The 25,304-nt window shown below is 43.3% G+C and overlaps 1 protein-coding gene across 2 annotated transcripts in view; it reads right to left on the bottom strand.

Moving 5' to 3' along the window:
• Positions 1-25,304, bottom strand: part of LOC134349853 (F-box/WD repeat-containing protein 7-like) — a 239,931-nt gene that overhangs the window by 56,466 nt on the left and 158,161 nt on the right. For both annotated transcript variants that reach the window (XM_063054804.1, XM_063054805.1), the window contains one exon: positions 15,472-15,554. In XM_063054804.1, the coding sequence (XP_062910874.1) occupies positions 15,472-15,554 (83 nt within the window). The remainder of the gene's footprint in view (positions 1-15,471; positions 15,555-25,304) is intronic.

Below are 25,304 nucleotides of genomic sequence, written 5' to 3'. Positions count from 1 at the left end.
GTGTTAGAGAGTGTGGCAGCATTAGTAATGATCTTTCAGAAATCATTGGACTCTGGCATGGTGTCAGAGGACTGGAAAATTGTAAATGTCACTTCGCTCTTTAAGAAAGGAGGAAGGCAGCAGAAAGGAAATTATAGACCAGTTAGCCTGACCTCAGGAGTTGGAAAGTTGTTAGAGTCAATTGTTAAGGATGAGGTGATGGAGTACTTGGTGACGCATGACAAGATTGTACAAAGCCAGCATGTTTTCCTTCAGGGAAAATCCTGCTTGACAAATCTGTTGGAATTCTTTGAGGAGATTAAAAATAGGATAAATAAAGGGGATGGAGTGGATGTTGTATATTTGGACTTCCAGAAGGGTTTTGACAAGGTGCCACACATGAGGCTGCTTACCAAGTTAAGAGCCTGTAATATTTACAGGCAAGTTACTAACATGGTTAGAGGATTGTCTGATTGGAAGAAAGCAGTGAGTGGGAATAAAAGGATCTTTGTCTGGTTGGCTACCAGTGACTAGTGGTGTTCCGCAGGGGTTGGTATTGGGACCGCTTCTTTTTATGCAGTATATAAATGATTTAGATGATGAAATAGGTGGCCTTGTTGCCAAGTTTACAGATGATACAAAGATTGGTGGAGGGGCAGGTAGTGTTGGAGAAACAGGTAGGATGCAGAAGGACTTAGACTAGGAGAATGGGCAAGGGAATGGCAAATGAAATACTATGTTGGAAAATGCACGGTCACGCCCTTTGGTAGTAGAAATAAATGTGCGGACTATTTTCTAAACAGGAGAAAATTTAAAAGTTTGAGACGCAGGGGGACTTGGGAGTCCTTGTGTAGAACACCCTAAAGGTTAACCTGTAGGTTGAGTCGGTGGTGAGGGAGGCAAATGTCATGTTAGCATTTATTTCAAGAGGTCTAGAATACAAGGGCAGGGATGTGATGCTAAGGCTTTATAAGGCACTGGTGAGGACTCACCTTGAGTATTGTGAACAGTTTTGGGTTCTTCATCTTAGAAGAAATGTGCTGGCATTGGAGAGGGTCCAGAGGAGGTTCGCAAGAATGATTCCAGGAATGAAAGGGTTATCATACCAGGAACATTTGATGGCTCTGGGTCTGTACTCACTGGAATTTAGAAGAATGAGGGGAAACCTCATTGAAACCTTTCGAATGTTGAAAGGACTAGACAAGGATGTTTCCCATGGTGGGAGTCTAGGACAAGAGGGCACAGCCTCAGGATAGAGGGGCATTCATTCAAAACAGAGATGTGGAGAAATTTCTTTAGCCCGAGGGTGGTGAAATTGTGGATTTGTTGCCACGTGCAGCTGTGGAGGCTAGGTCATTGGGTGTATTTAAGGCAGAGATTGATAGATTCTTGATTGGACATGGCATCAAAGGTTACGGGGAGAAGCTGGGAAATGGGGTTGTGGAGGAGAAAGAAGGATCAGCCATGATTAAATGGCAGAGCAGACTCGATGGGCCAAATGGCCTAATTCTGCTCCTATGTCTTATGGTCTTACAGTCTTATTTGTAGAAGTTTTCGAGTAGTTTAATTGACAAATCAAATCTCCTCAAACTCTGAATTAAATGTAGCCGCTGCCTTGCCCTTTTTCATAGCTGCACCACTATGTTGTGTCTCGGTTAGGTCCTCAGAGATATTGACACCCAGGAAATTGAAATTGCTCACTTTCTCCATTTCTGATCCCTCTATGAGATGGTTTCTGTTCCCTCGTCTTACCTTTTCCGAAGTCCACAATCAGCTCTATGGTCTTACTGACACTGAGAGCAAGATTATTCCTGAGACACTATTTAACTCACTGGTATGTCTTGCTCCTGTACGCCTTTTCATCACCATCTGAAATTCTGCCAACAATGGTTGTATCATCAGCAAACTTGTAGTTAGCATTTGAGCTCTGCCTAGCTGCATAGTCATGGGTGTAGAGAGAGTAGAGCAATGGGCTAAGCATGCACCCCCATGGTGCACCACTGCCGAATGTCAGCAATCCGCACAGATTGTGGTCTTCCGGTTAAGAAGTTGAGGATAGAGTTGCAGATGGAGGTACAGAGATATAGGTTCTGTAGTGTTCTGGTCAGGAATGTAGGACTGATGGATGTTAAATGCTGAGCTATAGTCAATAAACAACATCCTGATTTAGGTATTTGTAGTATCCAGGTGATCTAAGGCCAAGTGGAGAGCCATTGAGATCATGTCTGCTGTAGAGTTATTGTAGTGATAGGCAAATTGCAGTGGGTCCAGGTCCTTCCTAAGATAGGTGTTGATTCTAGCCAAGACCAACCTCTCAAAGCATTTCATTACTGTAGATATGAGTGCTACTGGATGACAGTCGTTGAGGCAGCTCATGGTGCTTTTCTTGGGAACTGGTATAATTGTTGCTCGTTTGAAATGGATGGGAACTTCCGACTGTAGCAATGAGAGATTGAAGATACCCCCACCAGTTGGTTTTCACAGGTTTTCAGAGCATTACCAGGTACCCCTTCGGGTCCTGCTGCCTTGCAAGAGTTCACCCTCTTGAAAGACAACCTGACGTCTACCTCCAAGACAAAGATCACAGAGTTACTATATGCTGCTGGGGTCCTCATAACTGTGATTTTATTCTCTCTTTCAAAGCAAGCATAAAAGGCGTTGAGCTCATCCAGTAGTGAAGCATCACTGCCATTCCTGATGTTGTGTTTAGCTTTGTAGGAAGTAATGGCCTGCAAACCTTGCCAGAGTTGATGTGCATCTGATGTTGCCTCCAACCTCGCTTGGAATTGTTTCTTGGTTCTTCAAAATAGCCCTTCACAAGTCAAAACAGGTTTTCTTATACAGACCTAGATCACCAGACTTAAATGCCACAGATCTAGCCCTCAGCAGACCACAAACCTCTTGATTCATCCACAGCTTTTGGTTTGGGAATGTACAAGAAAGGCATCAAGATGTACTGTTTCACATCTGATGATATTTGGCCCGAGGTGGAATATACACTGCTCCCAAAATAATTGCTGAAATCTCTCGCAGTAGGTAAAATAGCTGGCACTTAATTGCGAGGTATTCCAGGTCTGGTGAGCAATATTGGGACATCATCGACAGATTAGTACTGATCAGAAGCTGACAGATCAGAAGCTGAGAACGGGGTTGAGAGGGATAATAAACCAGCCATGAAGGAATGGCTGCACAGTCTTGATGGACCAAATGGCCTAATTCTGCTTCTTATGCTCTTGCCCACAGCAAGGTGTGCTGGTAGGGTTGGGGCTATACTGAATGTGGCCAGTGGTGTTTGACAGGAACCAATGCTGGGACCTTTGCTGTTTACATCAATGATTTTGATGAAAGTGTAGGTGTGCCAATTGTCTGCAGGCGACTCAAATTGATAGATGGAAATTTCCCTTATTGATCACAAAGGAAGTTACAGTGTCACAGTACCATAACAAATGCACAGATATACAAATATTGAAAGAGAAGTAGGAAAGAGTTTTTAAAAAGTTACCTCAAACAGTCTACCAGGAGGGGGTCATCAATTCCCCAGCTATAGGTTGATCCATCATAGAGCCTAATGGCCGAAGGTGAGAATGACCGCATATAGCGCTCTTTGGAGTAGCGCTATTGTCTTAGTCTATTACTAAAAGTGCTCCTCTATTCAGCCAAGGTGGCATGCAGAGGGTGAGAAACATTGTCTAGAATTGCAAAGATTTTCCGTAATCTCATTTGTTCTACCACAGCCTCCACTGCGTCCAATTTGATTCCTATAACAGAGACAGCCTTTCTAATCAGTTTATTGAGCCTGTTGGTATCACCTGTGTTGATGCCATTGCCCAGCACACCACTGCATAGAAAACTGTACTGGCAACAACATGTGAAGGAGAGGCCTGCATACTCCAGAGGACCTCAGTCTCCTCAGGAAGTAGAAGTGACTGACTCTGGCCCTTCTGCATTGGTATTCCACTCGAGTCTGTCATCCAGGTGCACCACCAGGTACTTGTAGGTCCTCACCACACCCACGTTCTCACCATCAATAGTAACAGGGAGCATTGCAGGCTTAGTCATCCTAAAGTCCATCACCATCTCCTTTGTCTTACTGATGTTGAGCTGCAGATGATTCAGTTTGAACCATTTGACAAAGTCCTCCACCAGGGCCCTGTATTCATCCTCCTGTCCTCCCTTTATACACTCAGCCATTGCTGTGTCATCAGAGAATTTCTGTAGATGACATGACTCAGTGTTGTATCTAAAGTCCAAGGTATACGGGGTAAACAGGAAGGGAGCCAATACAGACCCCTGTGGGGCCATGGTGCTGCTTATAGCCATGTCTGACACACAGCTCTGAAGCCGCACAAACCGTTTACCAGTTAGGTAGTCCATTATCCAGGATACAGTGGAAGTAACAAACTATACTGAATGGAGCTTTTCCACCAGCAATGAGGGCTGTATGGTTTTGAAGGCACTTGAGAAATCAAAAAACATGATCCTCACAGAGCTGTCTTGCTTATCCAAATGGGAGTAGGCTCTGTTCAGCAGGTAGATGACAGCATCATCAACTCCAACGTGCTCTGGTAAGCAAAATGCAGGAGATTGAGGGCTGATCTGACCAGGGGTCAAAGGTGAGTCAAGATCAGCCTCTCCAGGGTCTTTATGATGTGTGAGGTTAGGGCCACAGGACGGTAGTCATTCAAGACTTTTTGTTGGGGTTCTTGGGTACTAGGACCACACATGATGTTTTCTACATAGTCGGGACCTTTTCCAGGCTGCATTCCACAGCTTGCTGATTGAAGCCAGTGATGTTCTTCATGTGTTATTCTGCCCAAGTTTGTTCTCCAGCTCGCTCCTGTATTCCTCTTTAGCCACCTTTAGCTCCCTCTGCACATATTTCAATTCCTCCATCTCCTGGTCTAAAGGGTTTCTTTTTGTGGTTGAGAAGAGCTTTTAGATCACTGGTGTCCCATGGTTTATTGTTAGGGAAGCAGCAAACAGTTCTTGATGGTATTACAGAGTCCACACAGAAGTTGATGTAGCCAGTGATGCAATCAGTAAGTTCATTAATGTCCTCCCCATATGGTTCTCAAAGCACCTTCCAGTCAGTAACCTCAAAGCAACCCTTCAAGGGCCCAATGGCCTCTGCAGACTGTTTCAATAAACAATAGGTGCAGGAGTAGGCCATTCAGCCCTTCGAGCCAGCACCGCCATTCACTGTGATCATGGCTGATCATCCACAATCAGTACCCTTCTCCTGCCTTCTCCCCAAATCCCTTGACTCCGCTATTTTTAAGAGCCCTATCTAACTCTTTCTTGAAAGAATCCAGAGAATTGACCTCCACTGCCTTCTGAGGCAGAGCATTCCACAGGACCACAACCCTCTGTGTGAAAAAGTTTTTCTTCAACTCCGTTCTAAATGGTCTACCCCTTATTCTTAAACTGTGGCCACTGGTTCTGGGCTCCCCCAACATCAGGAACATGTTTCCTGCCTCTAGCGTGTCCAATCCCTTAATAATCTTATGTGTTTCAATCAGATCCCCTCCCATCCTTCTAAATCCCAGTGTATACAAGCCCAGTCGCTCCAATCTTTCAACATATGACAGTCCCGCCATCCCGGGAATTAACCTCGTGAACCTACGCTGCACTCCCTCAATAGCTAGAATGTCCTCACTCAAATTTGGAGACCAAAACTTCACTATCTTGGTGGTAGCTAGCTGTTTCTGTACTTTGGGCATGAGGTGAACCATTGTGGCCTGAACAATGAAGAAGGTTGTCAAAGGATTCATCAAGATATGGATCAATTGCAGATATGGGCAGAGAAATAGCAGATTGAGATCAACCTGATCAATTTTAAAATGTTCCACTCTAGAGGTTAAATACAAAGGTAAAATATATAGTAAATATCAGGATTCCTGGAGTACAGATAACAGAGGTCTTGGTGTCAAAGTCCATGGGTCTCTGAACGTGGCAACACAAACAAGGTGGTCAAGGTGGCATATGGCATGCTGGCCTTCATCAATCGCCGCATTACAGGAAGAATGTGGAAACTCTCGACAGTGCGGAAGAGGTTCATCAGAGTACTGACTGGAAGCAAGAGTATAGGCTATATGGAGACACCACAAGATCCTGGAGCAGAATTAGGTCATTTGGCCCAACAAATCTGCTCAGCCATTCCATCATGACTGATTATTATCCCTCTTAATCCTGTTTTTCTGATACCCTGACTATTCAAGAACCTATCAACCTCTGCTTTAAATATATCCAATGACTTGACCTCCACAATTGCGTGAATTCCACAGATTCACCACCCACTAGCCAAAGAAATTCCTCATCTCTGCTCTGCGATGTTCCTTTCTAAGGCTGAGCCCTCTGGTCTTAAGACTTCCTATTATAGGCTGGATAAAGTTTGATTGTTTTTTCTAGAGCATCATAAGCTGAGGGAAAATCTGATGGAAGTTTATAAAGTGAGAGGCATAGATAGGGTAGATGGTCAACAATTTCCTCCGCTCCCCCCTATTCTTCTGAATCTCTCCCCCGACCCCACCACCAAGTAGAAATGTCAAATACTAGAAGACAAAAGATTCTGCAGATACTGAAAATCAAAAGAAACACTCACAAAATGCTGGAGGAAATCACACAAAATGCCGGAGGAACACAGCAGGTCAGGCAGCATGTTTGGATGGGAATAAAGAAGAGTCACAGAACACTATAGCATAGAAACGGGCCCTTCAGCCCATCTAGATTGCACTGAAGTATTATTGTACCTAGTCCCATCGACCGGGGTGTATGGGGTGTCAGGGAGGGGTAGCACCTCTGGTGGGGTAACATGTCGCGTCCTTTTCAAGGTGATTAGTCCACCTTTGGTCCCCACCTGGCACTCAGCTCTCACCTGTGGCTCCCCATAGCTGTTGGCATGTGACAGCGGCCACACCCCGGGCAACGGCTTCGACAAGCCGGCTAAACCAGGTGAGGGTAGCTGACAGGTCTCAAACCCTCGGTGAGATAGGGAGTTGTCTATCCCAGCATGTGAAGACAGACTCCGGAGGATTGAGCGGATGAGACCAATGGAAGGTCCAACGGTCAAGAAGGCGGTCTCTGCAAGCATCGTGGAACATGTAGAGCAGGACAAGACACAGAAGACGTCCTGGTCATCCACTGCGCCTAGTCCCATCTCCAGCCATCTCGACTCTGTCTTGCCACTGGATCCAGATGGGAATTGGGAAGAGAGAGTGAGGCTGACGCTGCGCAACTCTCCCTCACTTAATTCCAAGTCACGCGCTAGTCTCGACAACATCAATAATGGTGTCGAGGTCCTTATCGACGTACGATGGACGAACAACAACAACAACAGTCCCATCGACCTGCAACCAGACTAAAGTTCTCCATTACCCTACCATCCATATCCAAACTTCTCTTAAACAGTTGAGGTTTTGAGTTGCGACTCTTTGGCAAATACTACAAGACATGCTGAGATGGAATAGGGGGAGCATAAAATAGGTGTGCCACAGAATTATTTTTTATACACACACTGTGTGTGGAACGCTGCCGGGGAAGGGTTGTAAACAGACATGATAGTGATATTTAAAAGATATTTAGACAAGCACATGGACATGCAGGGGTACAGATCATGTGCAGGTTTAATTTAACTTGATATCATGGTTAGCATAGACCGCTGGGCGGAGGGCTAGTTCCTGTGTGGCACTGCTTTATATAAACAGTGACATGGTCACTATCTAATCTAAGCCACATTCTGGTAATCCTCCTGCACCCTGTCCAAGGCATAAAACACAGAAGCTAACAGCACAGGAAAAGGCACTGGTCAGGCCCTCATGGGTTCAGTGAGTTGACCACTGCAGTGAATACAGACAACTGCTTGTTACGCTTGCTTCATAATGGGTGAGCAGGGCTTTCCCCACGGGTCCCACCAATGAATCATGAAGTACAGATCCAAAAGATAGGGTTACTTTTCTTGCTGACTCAAGTAGAATTGAGTTTTAACTTTGCAGAAACCCCATACATGACTGTTTCAATTCAGGGGCAACGGCAAATAAACTCATCAAGATGAAAGAGAGATTTGGAACTCAAATAAGAAAAAAAACTGTTGCAAAATTATCAATGCATATTTATGCAAAAATTTGAAATTTTGTCCTGGTTAATAAGACCTTTCAGCCTGTATCATACACTGCTCCAAGTTGGATCAGAAAGGCAGCAGATGGTAATTAATATGCAGCTCACACACAACAATTCATTAAATTTTAGAGAAAAAAAAGACAGCAGATGAGAGCTGAACAGTTACTTCTTCCACATCCTATCACCCACATAAAAGCTGGAATCAGTATCAGAGCTACTAACATCACTTAATTTGATACATGATGAGCATATGCTAACCTTCCCGAAAACATTCAATGGGAAATTGTGTAAAAACTAATCCAGTCCCCTTCTTAGACAGATAGGGTGGTGAAGGCAGTGAACAGCATGCTTCCCCTCACTGGTCGAGTGATGAGTACAAATGAGAAAAGTCACATTGAGGCAATATAAATAATTGGGTAGGCCAGATTACAGGTCGGACAGAAACTATGCAGAAGAGGTTCACTGGGATACCAGCTGGATTAGAGGAGAGGATGTACAAACTCAAGTTGCTTTCTCTGAAACGTCACAGACTAAGGGACAATCTGATAGAAGTTTAGAAGATTGCAAGGCATCAAAAGGGTACAATGTCACCATCTTTAGTCCAGGTTAGAAATGTCAAATACTACAGGTCATGCATTTCAGGTGTGAGGGATATGTTTAAAAGAGATATGGGGCAGGTTTTTTTTTTAAAAAAGGGTGGCAGGAGACTGAAAAGGCTGCTGGGAGGAGTGTCAGAAGCAATTTACATAGTGGTGTTTCAACTGCTGTTAGGTAGGCACATTGATATGCAGAGGATAGAGCAATACGGATCGTGTAAAGGGGCTACTGCAGAAAGTTGTAAAATTAATCAACACCATCTTGGTTACTAGCCTCTGTAGAGTCCACAAGACATTTTCAAGGAGTGGTGCCCCAGAAAGGAAGCATCCATTATTAAGGACCCCCATCATCCAGGACATGTCTTCTTCTCATTGTTACCATGAGGAAAGAGATACAGAAGCCTGAAGACACACACTCAGCGATTCAGGAACAGTTTCTTCCCCTCTGCTATCTGATTACCAAATGGATATTGAACCCATGAACACTACCTCACTTTTTAAAATTATTTCTGTTTTTGTACTATTTTTAAATTAACCATTTAATATACATTATATAGAGTAGTGTATGTATTTATTTATTTAGGTGCTCAAGGGCCTCTTCCTGTGCTCTACAGTTCTGTGTTCTATGATTTGGAGAGGGTGCGAGGATTATCAGGATATGGCCTGGATTAGACAGCATTAACTACAAGGACACATTGGACTCTCCCGGACAGATCTCTCTGTAGCGGAAGCTCAGGAGCAACCTGACAGAAGTTCATAAAATTATGAGTTCAAGGTAGATAGTTAAGGTCTTTGTCCCCACAGTGGAAATGTCAAATACTAGAAGGTACAGTTTTAAGGTGAGAGGGAGAAGTTTCAAGAAGACATATATGGCAAGATGTTTTTTTTATACAACACAGCTGTGCTGGGTCTCTGGAACGAACTGCCACAGGGGAAATGGTGGAAGAGGTGTATTAGCAATGTTTCAGAGGCTGTTAGATAGACACACAAACAAAGAAAAAATTGAAGGGAAAAACTATATTCAGGAAGACATGCAGTTTAAATTGGGTAATATTCAGTACAGTCACGGTGGGTCAAGGAACCTACTCCTAAGCTGTGTTTCATGAAGAGGTTATATCATTGGTGACTCAGACAGTAAGTGTAAACACATTGTGGGAATATAAAGGGCCCAGGAGCAGCATGCCTTTTACATGGGAGTCTAACTGAGAAAAGTGGTTTATATAAGACCATAAGACACAGGAGCAAAAATAAGCCATTCAGCCCATCGAATCCACTCCACCATTTCATCCTGGCCGATCCAGGATTCCATTCAACCCCATACACCCATCCTCTCACACTATCCCTTGGTGCCCTAACCAATCAGGAAACTATCAACTTCCACTTTGAATATACCCATGGACTTGGCAGAGCACTGCAGTCACTGGCAGAGCATTCCACAGATTCAATACTCTTTGACTAAAAAAAATCCTCCTTACTTCCGTTCTAAAAGGTTGCCCCTCAATTTTAAGGCTGTGCCCACCAGTCCTGGATACCCCCACTAGAGGAAACATCCTCTCCACATCCACCACTAGGCCTTCCAACATTCGGTAGGTTTCAATGAAAACCCCCCACGCATTCTTCTAAATTCCAGTGAGGACAGACCCAAAGCTGTCAAACATTCCTCATATGTTAACCTCTTCATTCCGGAGTTGTCCTCATAAACCTCCTCTGGACTCTCTTTGATGACATATCCTTTCTGAGATACGGGGCCCAAAACTGTTAACAATACTCCAAGTGTGGCCTGACTAGTGTCTTTATAAAGCTTCAGCATTATCTTTTTGTTTTTGTATTCTATTTCCCTTGAATTAAATGCCAACATTCCATTTGCCTTCTTTACCACAGACTCCCAAGTCCCTTTGTATGTCTGATGTTTGTATTTTCTCCCCATTTAGGTAATAGGCTGCACTATTGTTTCTTTTACTAAAATGCATTATCATACATTTCCCAACACTATATTCCATCTGCCACTTTTTTTGCCCATTCTTCCAATTTCTCAAAGTCCTGCTGCAATCACATTGCTTCCTCAGCACTACCTACCCCTCCACCTATCTTTGTATCATCTGCAAACTTTGCCACAAAGCCATCAACTCCATTATCTAAATCACTGACAAACAATGTGAAAGGTAGCGGTCAGAATACTGATTCCTGAGGAACACCACTAGTCACTGTCAGCCAACCAGAAAAGGCCCCTTTTATTCCTACTCAATACCCCCTGCCTGTCAGCCATTCTTCTATCCATGCCAGTATCTTTCCTGTAACAACTTAGGATTTTATTTTGCTGAACAGCCTCATGTGAGGCACCTTATCAAATGCCTTCTGAAAATCTAAGTAAATGACATCCATAGCCTCTCCTTTGTCCACCCTGCTTGTTAGTTCCTCGAAGAATTCTAACATATCAACTTCAAGTTCAATTATCATTCAACCATTCATGAACATCCATGGAAGCCAAGCAAAATGGTGTTCCTCAAAACTTGAATTTAGCTTGTTCAGTTTCGATCTTTTTGTAGATTTAATGCTCTCTTCTCATTGCTGACATCAGAAAACTGGTACAGGAATCTCAGGACTCACATCACCAGGTTCAGGAACTGTTAGTACCCACCAACTATCAGGCTCATGAACCAGTAAGGATAACTTCACTCAACTTCACTTGTCTCATCATCGAATTGTTCCCATACCTATGGACTCACATTCAAGGACTCTTCATCTCGCATCCATAAGACCATAAGACATAGGAGCAGAATTAGGGCCATATGACGACCTATCGATGCTCACCACTAAAATTGAGGCAAGAAGACTGCAACTAGTGGGGCACTGTCTTCACCACCCCGAGCTACTTGGCAGCCTAGCCATCATAGGGATGAACCCTGGGCGCCCTCCCAAGACTATGGTCAGCACGCTCCTAGAAGACAGCGGCGCAGCTAATGTAGATGAACTGAACACACTGATGAGGGAGAGGGAGTAGTGAAGAGTCCATCATCGTGCCCGACGCCAGCCCCCTAGGCCTGAGTCGACGTAGTACTAGTGGGCCATCAAGTCTACTCCGCCATTCAATCACGGCTAATCCTTTTTTTCCCTCCTCAGCCCCACTCCCCGGCCTTCTCCCAGTGACCTTTGAGCCCTGTCCAATCAAGAACCTATCAAGCTCTGCCTTAAATACACCCAATGATATGGCCTCCACGCCCACCTATGGTAATAAATGTCCTCGATATCTATTGCCTATTGGCGAAGCTAAAGATGACTTCTCCCAGCTCATTAGTGAAACGGTTAAATTCTTCCTATTCTAATCTCTATTTTCCTTTTCAGAGTGGTTGGGGTCCTGTCAGGAACTTTGATCTAAGCAACACTCAAAAACTGCGGTTCTGCACAATGGCATGTTCCCGTTTTTGGTTGCTGATCGGCTGCATTTCGGTATGTCCAGGTTCAGCCTGAAGTCGGGCAACTCTGGAGCCTGCACAGCCCCGTGGACACAAATTCTCGGCGGTGTCACCTACTGAAGCGTAACAGGAACCGGAACATCAAAGACAGCAAGAGTGGCAATCAGAAGGCTCTGCACTCTGTTATCGATTTGCTGATTCTCCATTTGGAGAACTCGAAATAAAAAGCAACACTTCAGACTGACTGTAACATCGAAATAGCTACTGTTGTCTCCCATCACTGTGGAAGGAGCGGTATCTGTCTCTCCCTTGTTAGTGAGAGAGAGAGAGAGGGTGTGGGATGTCAAAAACGTTGGAGTGGACAGTTAGTTTTTGATGTACTATAGACCATAGTCTCTCTTTGGGGGCTTTGCTGTCACTGGTACGGTGGGTGGTGGGAATGCTGATGCTTTCTGCTAGAATAAGTGAAGGGGAGGGTTGATGCTGCTTGTGCATGGGGGGGGCAAAGGGCTTTGGCGTTCTTGCATTTTTCTGTCATTCATTCTTTGGGTTTTTATTTTCTTCTGTTTCGAGAATGTTAATGGGGAGTAAGATTTTCAGGTTGTATATTATAAACATTCTCTGATATTAAATGGAACTACTGAACTATTTCTTTATTTCTTTTTCTATTTGCACAGTTTATGGCCTTCTGTACCCTGGCTGAACGCCCTAGTTGGGCAATCCTTCATTGATCCTGATATGGTTATTAAAGACTTATTGAGTATGCCCAAAATAAATTGAATCTCAGGGTTGTATATGGTGACATAAACGTACTTTGATAATAAATTTACTTTCAACTTTGTCTTGCCCTTGTAATGCATGAGTGATGGACCAGAACAACGTCCATCCTGCGCATCCCACTTCACCAGTATTTCGACAACTGGTGCAGAAATGTGGAGATTTTCCTCTCGTAGCACAGGAATGCTGAGATTCACCCCACATAGGACCAGGAAGAATGGCACAAACTAGGACAATTCTCTACAACTTCCAGATCACAGTTCACTGACTATAAAGCCATGGTATCAATAATCTTTCCATTTCCCATTCTGGCACCTCTTCACCCCTTCTCTTCACCTGCCCATCACCTCCCCCTAGATACCCTCCTCCTCCTTCCCTTTTCCACATTGTCCACCGTCCTCTCCTATCAGAATCATTCTTCTTCAGCCCTTTACCTCTTCCACCTGTCACCTCCCAGCCTCTTATTTCATCCCTCCCCTCACCCACTGACCAGCTTCCCCCTCACCTGGTTTCAGTTGTCATCTGCCAGCTTGTACTCCTGCCCCCCTCCCTCACATTTGGGCATCCTTCCCCTTCCTTCCCAGACCTGATGAAAGATCTTGGCCCTTCCTCTCCATAGATGCTGCCTAACCTACTGAGTTCCTCCAGTATTTTCTGTGTCTTGCTCTGGATTTCCAGCATCCACAGAACATCGTGTTTACCATTACCTAAACTCAGCCTCTTGTCATATCACTAAAAGCCAAAAAGAGCAGATAACTTAAAATATTTAACAGTAAAATAAAGAATCCCCAGTACAACACACCCTAGCTAGAGGAACCTACCGCTCAACATTATGTTCTGTCAAGAATTTGAGATGACTTGATCACTTAGAAACAAAATTACGCATGCAAAATTATGAGGGGTATAGAAACTGTACGGTAGATGCAAGTGGGCTTTTTTCCTTTGAGGTTGGATGAGACTAGGAGTAAAGGTCATAGGTTAAGGGTAAAAGATGAAATGTTTAAGGGGAACATCGGGGGAGCTTCTTCACTCAGAGGATGGTGAGAGTGTGGAATGAGCTGCCAGCAGATGTGGTAGATATGGGTTCAATTGCAACATTGAAGAGTAACTTGGATAGGTATGTGGATGGGAATATTATGAAGGACTATGATCCAGGAGGAAATCAATGGGACTAGATGGGCCAAAGGGCCTGTTTCTGTGCTGTACTGCTCTACGACTCTATAAAACACAGGAAAAAACTTTCTCTTGTGCAACTTTATTTCCCTGACTGTACACCCATTGATGCCTCAAACTAAATCTTTTCACCTACATCTTGACCAAACCCTCCCTCAACCTCAAGATCCATTGCTCATTTCCATTAGTAACCACATCCTCACTGAAGCAGCACTTGTGACAAGCATACGGATTTCATTAAAACTTGATGTATGGTTAGGTAAGTGCCCTTACTGTAAAAACTGCTCAAGTGTAGATTCTGCCTTTCCAGATCTGAACAACGTATATCAAAATAAGATTCAAAAGCCAAAGCGACACACACAAAATGCTGGGGGAACTCAGCAGGTCAGGCAGCATCTACAGAACAGGAGTGAACAGGAGTGAAATGTTTTGGCTGAAACCCTTCATCAGGACTGGAAAGGAAGGAGGAAGCCACCAGAATAAGGTGGTGAGGGGAGGAGAAGGAGGGCAAGCTGGAAGGTGATAGATTACGTCATTTGGGTGGGATAGCGAGGTGATAGGTGGAAAATGTAAAGGGCTGAAGAAGGAGAGATCTGGTGGGAGAGGAGAGTGGACCAGTGGAGAAAGGGAAGGAGGAGGGGCACCAGAGGGAGGTGAGAGGCAGGTAAGGAGAAAAGGTAAAAGGCCAGAGTGGGGAATTGAGAAGAGGGAAGGAGGAGGGGAAAAAATTAACAGAAGTTGGAAAAGTCAATGCTCATACCATCAGGATAGACAGAATATGAAGTGTTGCTCCTCCTACCACATCATGACAGTAGACACGTCAGAACAGGACTGGGAAATAGGAATTAAAATGGTTGGCTACCTGGAAATTCCATTTTTTGTAGATGTAGCGAAAGCGCTTGAAAAGCCATGGTGGATTGATGCTGTCGCTAACTATCGAACAGCAGAGTGCAGCACCGGCAAAGCTGGGCAAGTGTAAATCCATTCAAGTTTATCACAAAGTAACATGACCGTACTGTGTGGCTGCACAATTAATAACACATACCTGAATCTAATTCCTTAAAGTAATTGATCATATGAAATGCTTTGAGACAATGTCATGTGTTAACAGGGAATACCTAATGACAAATATTCAAACTCATAAAGTCAGGTATTTAAGGTCTGGAAATATACATTGGCAGGATGTATTGTATGGAACATTAATATTAAATAAGAAATTATATCTTTGATGTACTGTTCAGATGCATTAATAATTTATGATACTGTTGCAGACTCAGAATGCAGCTGGAATTGAGAGGATTATGAAAACAAATTGTTCTTTTAGTTCTAAGTCTGAGACAGTGAATGAAGCAGCAAGAACTTAATTAACTGTAAGGGTAACCCATTCCGGGAGTTTGATACAACCTCTAAGTCAGTACCTGGAGTATTCAGATCCTTTGCACAATTTCTTTCCTGGTGACAATGATCGCACATCAAGGCCATTCTCTGATTTTCGCTTCATCTGTGAAGAGAAAAGAGAATGTTATGTTGATGCAGTATATTCAGCTCTGGCTTGCTGGGATAATAACAGGACTCTGACTAGACACAAAACTATCTTGTAAAGAAGCAATAATTTAATAAACAAAGGCAGGATGAAGAATCAATGTCGTCCATCAATCAGACAGATACTCCCAATAACAATCCATCCAGACGTAATTGTTCGAGATAATAACCAACCAGCAATACAATGGGACAAAGCAAAACAAAGTTATGGCCAAGAGTGGCATGAAATTTATGGCAGCCATTTGGGAGCAGACATTTTGGTACTTGCAGGGCATCCTTCATGTGTATACAAGAGTGTCTGTCTGCTCAACCTCCTGAATCGTCTCCCTTTTCTGTATTATCATCTACAAAACCACATTGTAGGTAAGTTAAATGACATTATTAAAGATAAAAAAAGGTTTCAGCATTTTTACAAGGAGGCCGTCAGCCCATCAAGTGAATTCTGCCTGTATTACAGAATAATCCAGCTAGTCCCTCTCCACCAATCCTCACCCTCCAGCCTTGCATCTCTCAGCATCTTTACATACTTAGCAGCTGGCTTCAATTTAAGAGGCAAGGAGCCATCCTGTCTCTTTTGATTAGACTGCACCTCAATTTTGCCAATAGCACAATGGAATACATGTATAAGTACAGCTAACATTCACAGGGTTTAATACCAGGTATAGTACTGCCGGCACTGATTCAACCAAAGTTAGCTAAGATGATGTACCCGATACAGCAGCTCCAGAGCACAGCAGCATTTCCACTTAGTGCTCTCAAGCCCACCAATGAGCATAAACTGAAAAAACATCCAGCAGTACAAACTGGTTACAGCTTTATCTCTCAGGAGTCATATTGTGCCTGAACAGTCTGAGGAGATAATGCCTGCTATATATAGGTCTGTCATTTGAACAGAAGCAATTTGATGTACAAAATTAAAATTACCACAAATACACAATATTGAACCTCCAGCTTTGCTGTTTGACATACTCAATCCAAACTTTCAAAGCCCTCAGTTATTTAAGCTCAATACTACAGAGTATTAGAATGGCCCATTTATGTATTTATTTAGAGATTCAGCACAGTAACAGGCCCTTTATTAAAAATTAGTTGGTACTAATCACACCAAATCAATTTGCATTTTTCACATCTGTCTCTAAAATAAACATTTGGGTTTTGTGTAGTATAAAGGAAGCACAAATTAAAAGAACACCCTTTATACCTCCCCACTCAAGATCCTTGCACATTAATGCAAAGTTGTCAGTTTCCACCAACATTTACACTTTAAATATTATTGATATATTGTAGAAAATCCACATCACTAACATATTTCTCCACCTAACAATGACCAATTTTAAAAACTGGCCACTGCCTGTGAAGTATTGGGAAAATTCAAAGCCAAGCTACAAAGTTGCAAATTCTTTCTTGGATTTAACACAGAGTGGAAGAGCACGAGTGAACTCAAACATGTGTATAAGTAATTAAGAAATAGAAGGGCCAAATGATCCAACAAACCCAATCCACCATTCAGCAAGACAGTGATTAAAGAACAGCCCTCCTCCATTAGCCCTGCCTTCTATGACCAACCTAATTTTATATCCAACTTAATAACAGAACCAGTCCACCATAGAAGACCTTGTCAAATGTCTTACTAAAGTCCATGTAAATAAATTCTCACTGCACTATCCTCAAGCATCTTCATCACCTCCACAAAAAATTCAAGTTTGTAAGATGTGGTATAGATTCCATTTAGCTCTGAGTCTTATCCAACTTAATGTTTTCAACATCTCCTCAATATCAACACACCCTAGAATATCAGAATCAGGTTTAAAGATGGAATACAAAAGTCAGCTAGAAAACAATATTAAACAGGATACCAAAAGTTTCTTCAGCTACAAAGTGTAAAAGAGAGGCTTAAGTGGATATCGGACTGCACGAAAATGATGCTGGTGAGGTAGCAATAGGGAACAACAAAATGGCAGATGAACTGAATAAGTATTTTGCACCAGTCTTCACTGTGGAAGACACTTAGCAGCATGGTCAAAGTTCCAGGTGTCAGCAGGCATTAAATACATGAAGCTACTATAACTAGAGAGAAGGTTCTTGGGAAACTGACAGGTCTGAAGGTGGATAAGTCACCTGGAGCAGATGGTGTACACGCCAGACTTCTCAAAGAGGTGACTGAAGAGATCGTTATGGCACTGGTAATGATTTTTCAAGAATCACTAAATTCTGGAATGGTTCCGGAATACTGGAAAATTGCAAATGTCACTCCACTCTTCAAGAAGAAGAAAGGAAACTGTAGGCCAGATAGTCTGACCTCAATGGTTGGGAAGATGTTGGAGTCGATTATTAAGGATGAGGTCTCAGGGCACACATGAGGCTGCTTAGCAAACTACAAGCTCATGGTATTACAGGAAAGATTCCAGCATGTATAAACCAGTGGCTGATTGGCAGGAAGCAAGGAGTGGGAATAAAGGGAGCTTTTTCTGGCTGGCTGCCACAGGGGTCTGTATGGGGACCAATTCTTTTTACGGAATATGTCAATGATTTGGATAACAAAATTGATGGCCTTGTTGCAAAGTTTGCAGACAATATGAAACCTGGTGGAGGGACAGGTAGTTTTAAGGAAGCAGAGAAGCTACAGATTGGGAGAATGGGCAAAGAAATGACAGATGGAATACTGTATCAGGGTGTATATGGTCATGCACTTGGGTAGAAAAAAGTGACTATTTTCTAAATGGAGAGAAAATACAAAAACCTGAGGTGCAAAGGGACTTGGGAATCCTTATGCAGGATTCCCTACAGGTTAATTTGCAGGTTGAGTCTGTGGAGAGGAAGGCAAATGCAGTGTTAGCATTCATTTCAAGAGGATTAGAATATAAAAGCAAGGGTTTAATGTTTAAACTTTATAAAGCACAGGTGGGGCCTCACGGAGTATTGTGAGCAGGTCTGGGTTCCTTATCTTAGAATGGATGTGCTGAAACTAGAGAGGGATTCAAAGGAGGTTCACAAAATTGATAACATGATTGAATGGTTTGTCATATGAAGAGCGTTTAGTGGCTCTGGGCCTGTATTCACTAGAATTCAGAAGAATGAGAGGTGATCTCATTGAAACTTAACGCATGGTGAAAGGCCTTGATAGAGTGGATGTGGAGAGGATGTTTCCTATGGTGGGAGAGTCTAAGACCAGAGGACACAGCCTCAGATTATAGGGCATCCTTTTTGAATGGAGATGAGGAGGAATTTCCTTAGCCAGAGAGTGGTGAATCTGTGGAATTCTTTGCCACAGGCAGCTGTGGAGGCCAAGTTTTTATGTATATTTAAGGCAGAGCTTGATAGAATCTTGATTGGTCAAGACATGAAGGGATACAAGGAGAAGGCAGGAGATTGGAGCTGACAGGAAGATTAAATCAGCCATGATGAATTGGTGGAGCAGATTCAATGTGCCAAATGGCCTATTCTGCTCCTATATTCTATGATCTTATGGTTTTATATCATTGGCATATGTCGAGAATTTTGTTGTTTTGAGGAAGCAGTACATTGCAATACATATTAATAAAAAAGAAATTACAATAAAAAACATAAGCAATACTGTTCAAAATTCTTAGACACAAACAAAATCTGTAAAGCAAAGATGCTTTCAAAATAATAAAATGAAAAGTTTCTGAATATCAAAAAATTATTATAAAGGGCAGTAAACAGTTTAAAAAAAAGCTAAATCAAAACAATATTTAGTGTGATCATCCCTTGCTTTCAAAACTTCATCAATTCTCTTAGGCACACTGTCATGCAGGTTTATAAGAAAATCAGCTGGCAGGTTGTTTCAAGCATCTTGGAGAACTTGCCACAGTTCTTCTGCAGACACTGGCTATCTAATTTGCTTATGCCTCTCCAGGTAATCCCAGACAGCCTCGATTACGTTGAGATCGGGACTCTGTGGAGGCCATACCACAAGTTGCAGAACCCCTCCTTCTTTTTGCAGAAGTTAATCCTTTGTGACCTTGGCCGTGTGTTTGTGGTCATTATGCTGCTGCAGAATGAAGTTGGGAACGATCAGATCCCTCCCTGATGGTACTGTGTGATGGATGAGAATCTGCTTGTACTTCTCAGCACTGAGGGTTCCATTAATTCTGACCAAATCACCAGGCAACCTCCACTGTGCTTCACTGTTGGCTGCAGACACTCATCCATGTAGTGCTCCTCCAGCTCTTCTATGGACAAACTGCATCCTGTTTGAGCCAAAAATTTCAAATTTTGACTTGTCAGTTCAGAGCACTTGCTCCGATTGCTCAGCACCCTGGCCTTTGTGTTTTTGTACGTAAGTGAGTCTCTTGGTTTTGTTTCCACTTCGGAGGAATGGCTTTTTGGCAGCAACTCTTCCATGAAGACCACTTCTCTCAAGACCTTTCAAGACCATAGAGGAGTGTACTTGTGTTTCACTGGCTTCTATCAGTTCAGAGCTAATAGTAGTGCTGCATTTCTTCCGATTTAGAAGGAACGTCAGTTTCATGTATCTTTCACCTGCTGCACTCAGTTTCTGTGGTTGACCCCTGCATTTCTGGTCTTGAACCTTGCCTGTTTGTTTGTGCTTCTTCAGAAGAGCCTGGCAGCGCAATTCGAAACTCCTGTCTGCTGCAAAATTTCTGCTTGGGAGAGACCTTCTTGATGCAGGATGACCACCTTGTGCCTTGTTGCTAAGCTCACTCTTGCCATGGTGTAAGATTTGATTTGAAGGTTAAACTGTCACACCTGCAACACCCCCAGCTTTTAGTTTGGTTCTCCTTTGTCCAGTTTGATTCCTTCTACAGTTTAGGTCATTCAGCTCATTATGTCATTAGCTTCCTGTTTGCTATCTTTGTTTAATCGTGCACTGGGCTATATACCTACAAAGATATCACATTTTTATTTGAAAAGTGGTCTATTACTTACGTGTAACTTTCTTTAATGAAATACAAAAACTTCTCTGTAACGTTTATTTTTTTGGAAAATGAATGTTTGGAAATGAGTTGAAAAATGGCAGATGGAATTTAATGCAGGTAAGTGTGAGGTGTTGCACTTTGGGAGGACCAGCCAGGGCAGGACTTGCATGGTGAGTAGCAGGGCACTGAGGAGTGCAGTACAACAGTGGGATCTGGCAAGAGACCCATAAATCCTTGAAAGTGAATGTTTGGAAATCTAAATATGTAAATCAAATAAGCAGTGGAAAAACAGAAAAAATAGAGAGGTAGTGTTCATAGGTTCATTATCCAAGCAGAATTCTGATGGCAGAGGGGAAGAAGCTGTTCTCGAAATGTTGAGTGTGTCTTCAGGCTCTGGTAGCCATGAGAAGAGGGCATGTCTTGGGTGATCAGGGTCGCTTTTAAATGTGCCCTTGATGCTGGTGAGGCTAGTGCCCATGATGGAGCCGCTTATCAATATACCCCTCCCTGATCGCACCATCATCCACATCCTCCATCTTGGTGAATAATGATGAAAAGTACTCATTTAAGTTCTCTTTCCTTGAGTGGACCTTGCCTTGCCACAGCTACCCTCTTGCTTCTAACAAAATGTCTCATTCTTCCTACTTATGAAATCTGTTAAAACTCAGATAAAAAACAGTTACAATAGGTAAAGACTCTTAGGTAGAAAACTGGAGGCCTATGTGGGCGGGAAGGGCTAGACTAATCGAACAGAATTGAATTGACTTTATTTCTTACATCCTTCACATACATGAGGAGTAAAAATCTTTATGTTACGTCTCCGTCTAAATGTGCAGTGTGTAACCATAGTAATTTATAATAGTTTATAATAGATAGAACAGCCAATGTATATAAGGTACACTCAACATCAGTCTGATGGCCTGGTGGAAGAAGCTGTCCTGGAGCCTGTTGGTCCTGGCTTTTATGCTGCGGTACCGCTTCCCGGATGGTAGCAGCTGGAATAGATTGTGGTTGGGGTGACTTGGGTCCCCAGTGATCCTACGGGCCCTTTCTACACACTTGTCCTTGCAAGTGTCCTGATTCATAAGCAGTTAACAACTCCCGATGCTCTGGGCTGTCCACACCACTCTCTGCAGAGTCCTGCGATTGAGGGAAGTACAGTTCCCATACCAGGCAGTGATGCAGCCAGTCAGGATGCTCTCCATTGTGCCCCTGTAGAAAGTTCTTAGGATTTGGGGGCCCATACCAAACTTCCTCAACCGTCTGAGGTGAAAGAGCCGCTGTTGTGCCTTTTTCACTACACAACTGGTGTGCATAGACCACATGAGATCCTCAGTGATGTGGATGGCAAGGAACTTGACACTGTTTACCCTCTCAACCCCAAATCCATTGATGTCAATAGGGGTTAGCCCGTCTCCATTCCTCCTGTAATCCACAACTAGCTCCTTTGTTTTTGCAACTTCGAGGGAAAGGTTGTTTTCTTCACACCACTGTGTCAGAGAGATGACTTCTTCCCTGTAGGCCACCTTATTATTGTTTGAGATAAGGCCAATCAATGTAGTGTCATCGGCAAATTTAATCAGCAGAGTAGACTTGTGGGTGGTGACACAGTCATGGGTTTACAGGGAGTAAAGGAGGGGACTCAGCCCTGAGGGGCTCCTGTATTGACAGTCAGAGAGGTGGAGGTAAGGGAGCCCATTCTTACCCCCTGCTGGCAATCTGACAGAAGTCTAGGATCCAGCTACACAAGGCAGGGTCAAGGCCAAGGTCTCTGAGCTTTTTGTCCAGCCTGGATGGAACTACAGTGTGGAATGCTGAACTGTAGTCCAAGAACGTGTGGGCATGTGGCCAAGTGGTTAAGGCATTGGACTAGCGACCTGAAGGTCGTGAGTTCGAGCCCCAGCCAAGGCAACATGTGTTGTGTCCTTGGGCAAGGCACTTAACCACACATTGCTCTGCGATAACACTGGTGCCAAGCTGTATGGGTCCTAATGCCCTTCCCTTGGACAACATTGGTGTCGTGGAGAGGGAAGACTTGCAGCATGGGCAACTGCTGGTCTTCCATACAGCCTTGCCCAGGCCTGCACCCTGGAGAGTGAAGACTTTCCAGGCACAGATCCATGGTCTCGCAAGACTAACAGATGCCTTTAATTTAAGTCCAAGAACAGCATTCTCACGTAAGCATCCTTCTTTTCCAGATGTGTAAGGATGTTACGTAGAGCAGTGGCTATTGCGTCATCTGTCGATCAGTTGTGTTGGTAAGCGAATTGTAGGGGGTCCAGTTTGGGTGGTAGCAAGCTGCAGATGTAATCCTTGACCTTAATCTTAGAGTAGATTAAAAGATCAGCAGAACATCATGGGCCAACGGACCTGTACTGTGTTCTGGTATTGTACTGTATGTTTTATCTTTATTTTCGATTCTACTCCTGGCCATTTAACTTTGCAGTCCAGAAATCCGGCAGGATCAACCAAACTTTACCGTATCAGTTTCACATCATATGGAATTTTATGCATCAACGTAAAAACCTTATACACAGCATCTATAGCATTTACAGAGTTCCCCACAAGAAACAAAGACATCTGTGGGATTCAAGAGCTGTGTCAACTGTCAGGAATTTGTTCACATTTGAAGAAATCCTTTCACTTGCTGTTGGAGACCCATGACTCCTAAAATACTGTTATCAGAAAGATGAGAACCAGATTTGCACCTCAGTTAATGTCCCACGGCTTGCCATGTTATTTATAGAAATGCAAAGAAAAACATGTCAGTGCACTGACGTTGTTGTGGGATGTGCTGTGTTTCAACTGCGACAGCTTCTTAAGTAGCAACCAGCAACACTTCCACGTTGTTTCTGAAACAATACTAAATTGCTCAATTGGAACAAATACATCCATTCATCTCACTGTTTGCAGCTGTAAGTAAAGCAAGTTTAAAAGGGGATCTGAGGGGAAACCCTTTTCTAAATTACACAGAGGCTGATATTTGGAATGTAATCCCAGAGTTGGTGGTGAAATCAGATACAATCCCTCTGAGAGATTAGCTTTACTTGTCACATGTACATCGAAACATACAGTAAAATGCATCATTTGTGTCAAATCAAATCTGCAATGCTTATGCTGGACAGCCCATAAGTGCCACCGTGCTTTTGGCACCAATAAAACATACCCACAACTAACTAACCCACTAGCTAACCTTTGGAAAGTGGGAAGAAACCAGAATACCTGGAGGAACCCACAGGGAGTATGTACCAAACTCATTTCAGACAGTGGAAAGGATTGAAACACAAACTTACAGCTGGTGTTATAAAGCGCTGCACTAACTACTATGCTTCCGTGCTGCCCTAAGAGACAGTCACTTACATAGGCAAGGCACAGAAGGACCAAGGATCAATATAGGCAATGGCAAAAGTGTAGATGGATAGATAGACCAGCATGCATGTTGTAGGCTGAAAGGCCATTTCTATTCTGTGATCTTTCTGACAAATGGTGCTCATGGTCAAGTGACAGGAACTTCTCTTGTACAGATTCTGTTGACCGAGATGATTTTCATTTTAGATTGTGTGATACCATGGGGATGGAGGGAGAAGGTCCTGTCACTGTCGGTCTTTCTTTAAGGGGGCTTGAGAAGCAGGCTTTTCCACAGGGGGTGGTGGGCAAATGGAACGAGATGTAGTGGAAGCAGACGGATACAACCGCAACATTTCACAGACATTTAGACAGGCATCTGGACAGGATCTGGCACACCAAATTTCTTGGTGTTCACCTGGCAGAGAATCTCACCTGGTCCCTCAACACCAGCTCCATAGCCAAGAAAGCCCAGCAGCGTCTCTACTTTCTGCGAAGGCTGAGAAAAGTCCATCTCCCACCCCCCATCCTCGCCACATTCTACAGACGATGTATTGAGAGCATCCTGAGCAGCTGTATCACTGCCTGGTTCAGAAATTGGACCATCTCGAATCGCAAGACCCTGCAGCGGATATTGAGGTCAGCTGAGAAGATTATCGGGGTCTCTCTTCCCGCTATTACAGACATTTACACCACACGCTGCATCCGCAAAGCAAACAGTATTGTGAAAGACCCCACACATCCCTCACTCTTTTCCCTCCTGCCATCTGGCAAAAGGTACCAAAGTATTTGGGCTCTCACGACCAGACTGTGTAACAGTTTCTTCCCCCAAGCCATCAGACTCCTCAATACCCAGAGTCCAGACTGACATCTACATCATTTATTATTATATTGTAATTTGCTCTCTACTGTGCCTATTTCATGTAGCACCAGGGTCCTGGAGGAACGTTGTTTCGTTTTTACTGTGTAATGTACCAGCAGCTTATGGTCGAAATGACAATAAACTTGACTTGACTTGACTTGAAGGGATATTCACCACTGCAAGCAAATGGTGGGCAGCTTGGTCAGCATGGACGAGTTGGGTTGAAGTCTCTGTTTCCATAGCAGAACTTAACAAGGTCAATGACTGACTCTAGAATGAGGGTATTGAGGCCAAGGTCTTGGGAGTTTATTGATTAGTTTTGAGGGGAAGATGGTATTGAAAGCTGAGCTGCAGTTGTTTAAGAGTATCCTGATATATGCATATTCACTGTCCAGATGTTCCAGTACTTTTACTTCACCGAAACTGAACATTTTTCTCCTCCCTCTAATCAACCACAAGGCAATCCTAATATCTTCTGTAAATGTTTTTATGTAATAACATCTAATCTCAAATCATTTATGTTATTTTTCTGCTACAAGCATTGAACTTTGGTTGTAAGCTCACTCCAGTCACAGTCTTCTTTTCCTGCTACAGAACCAGT

The sequence above is a fragment of the Mobula hypostoma genome, chromosome 7 (genome assembly GCF_963921235.1).
Source record: "Mobula hypostoma chromosome 7, sMobHyp1.1, whole genome shotgun sequence".
NCBI lineage: Eukaryota > Metazoa > Chordata > Chondrichthyes > Myliobatiformes > Myliobatidae > Mobula > Mobula hypostoma.
This window is presented reverse-complemented; position numbering and strand designations above follow the sequence as displayed.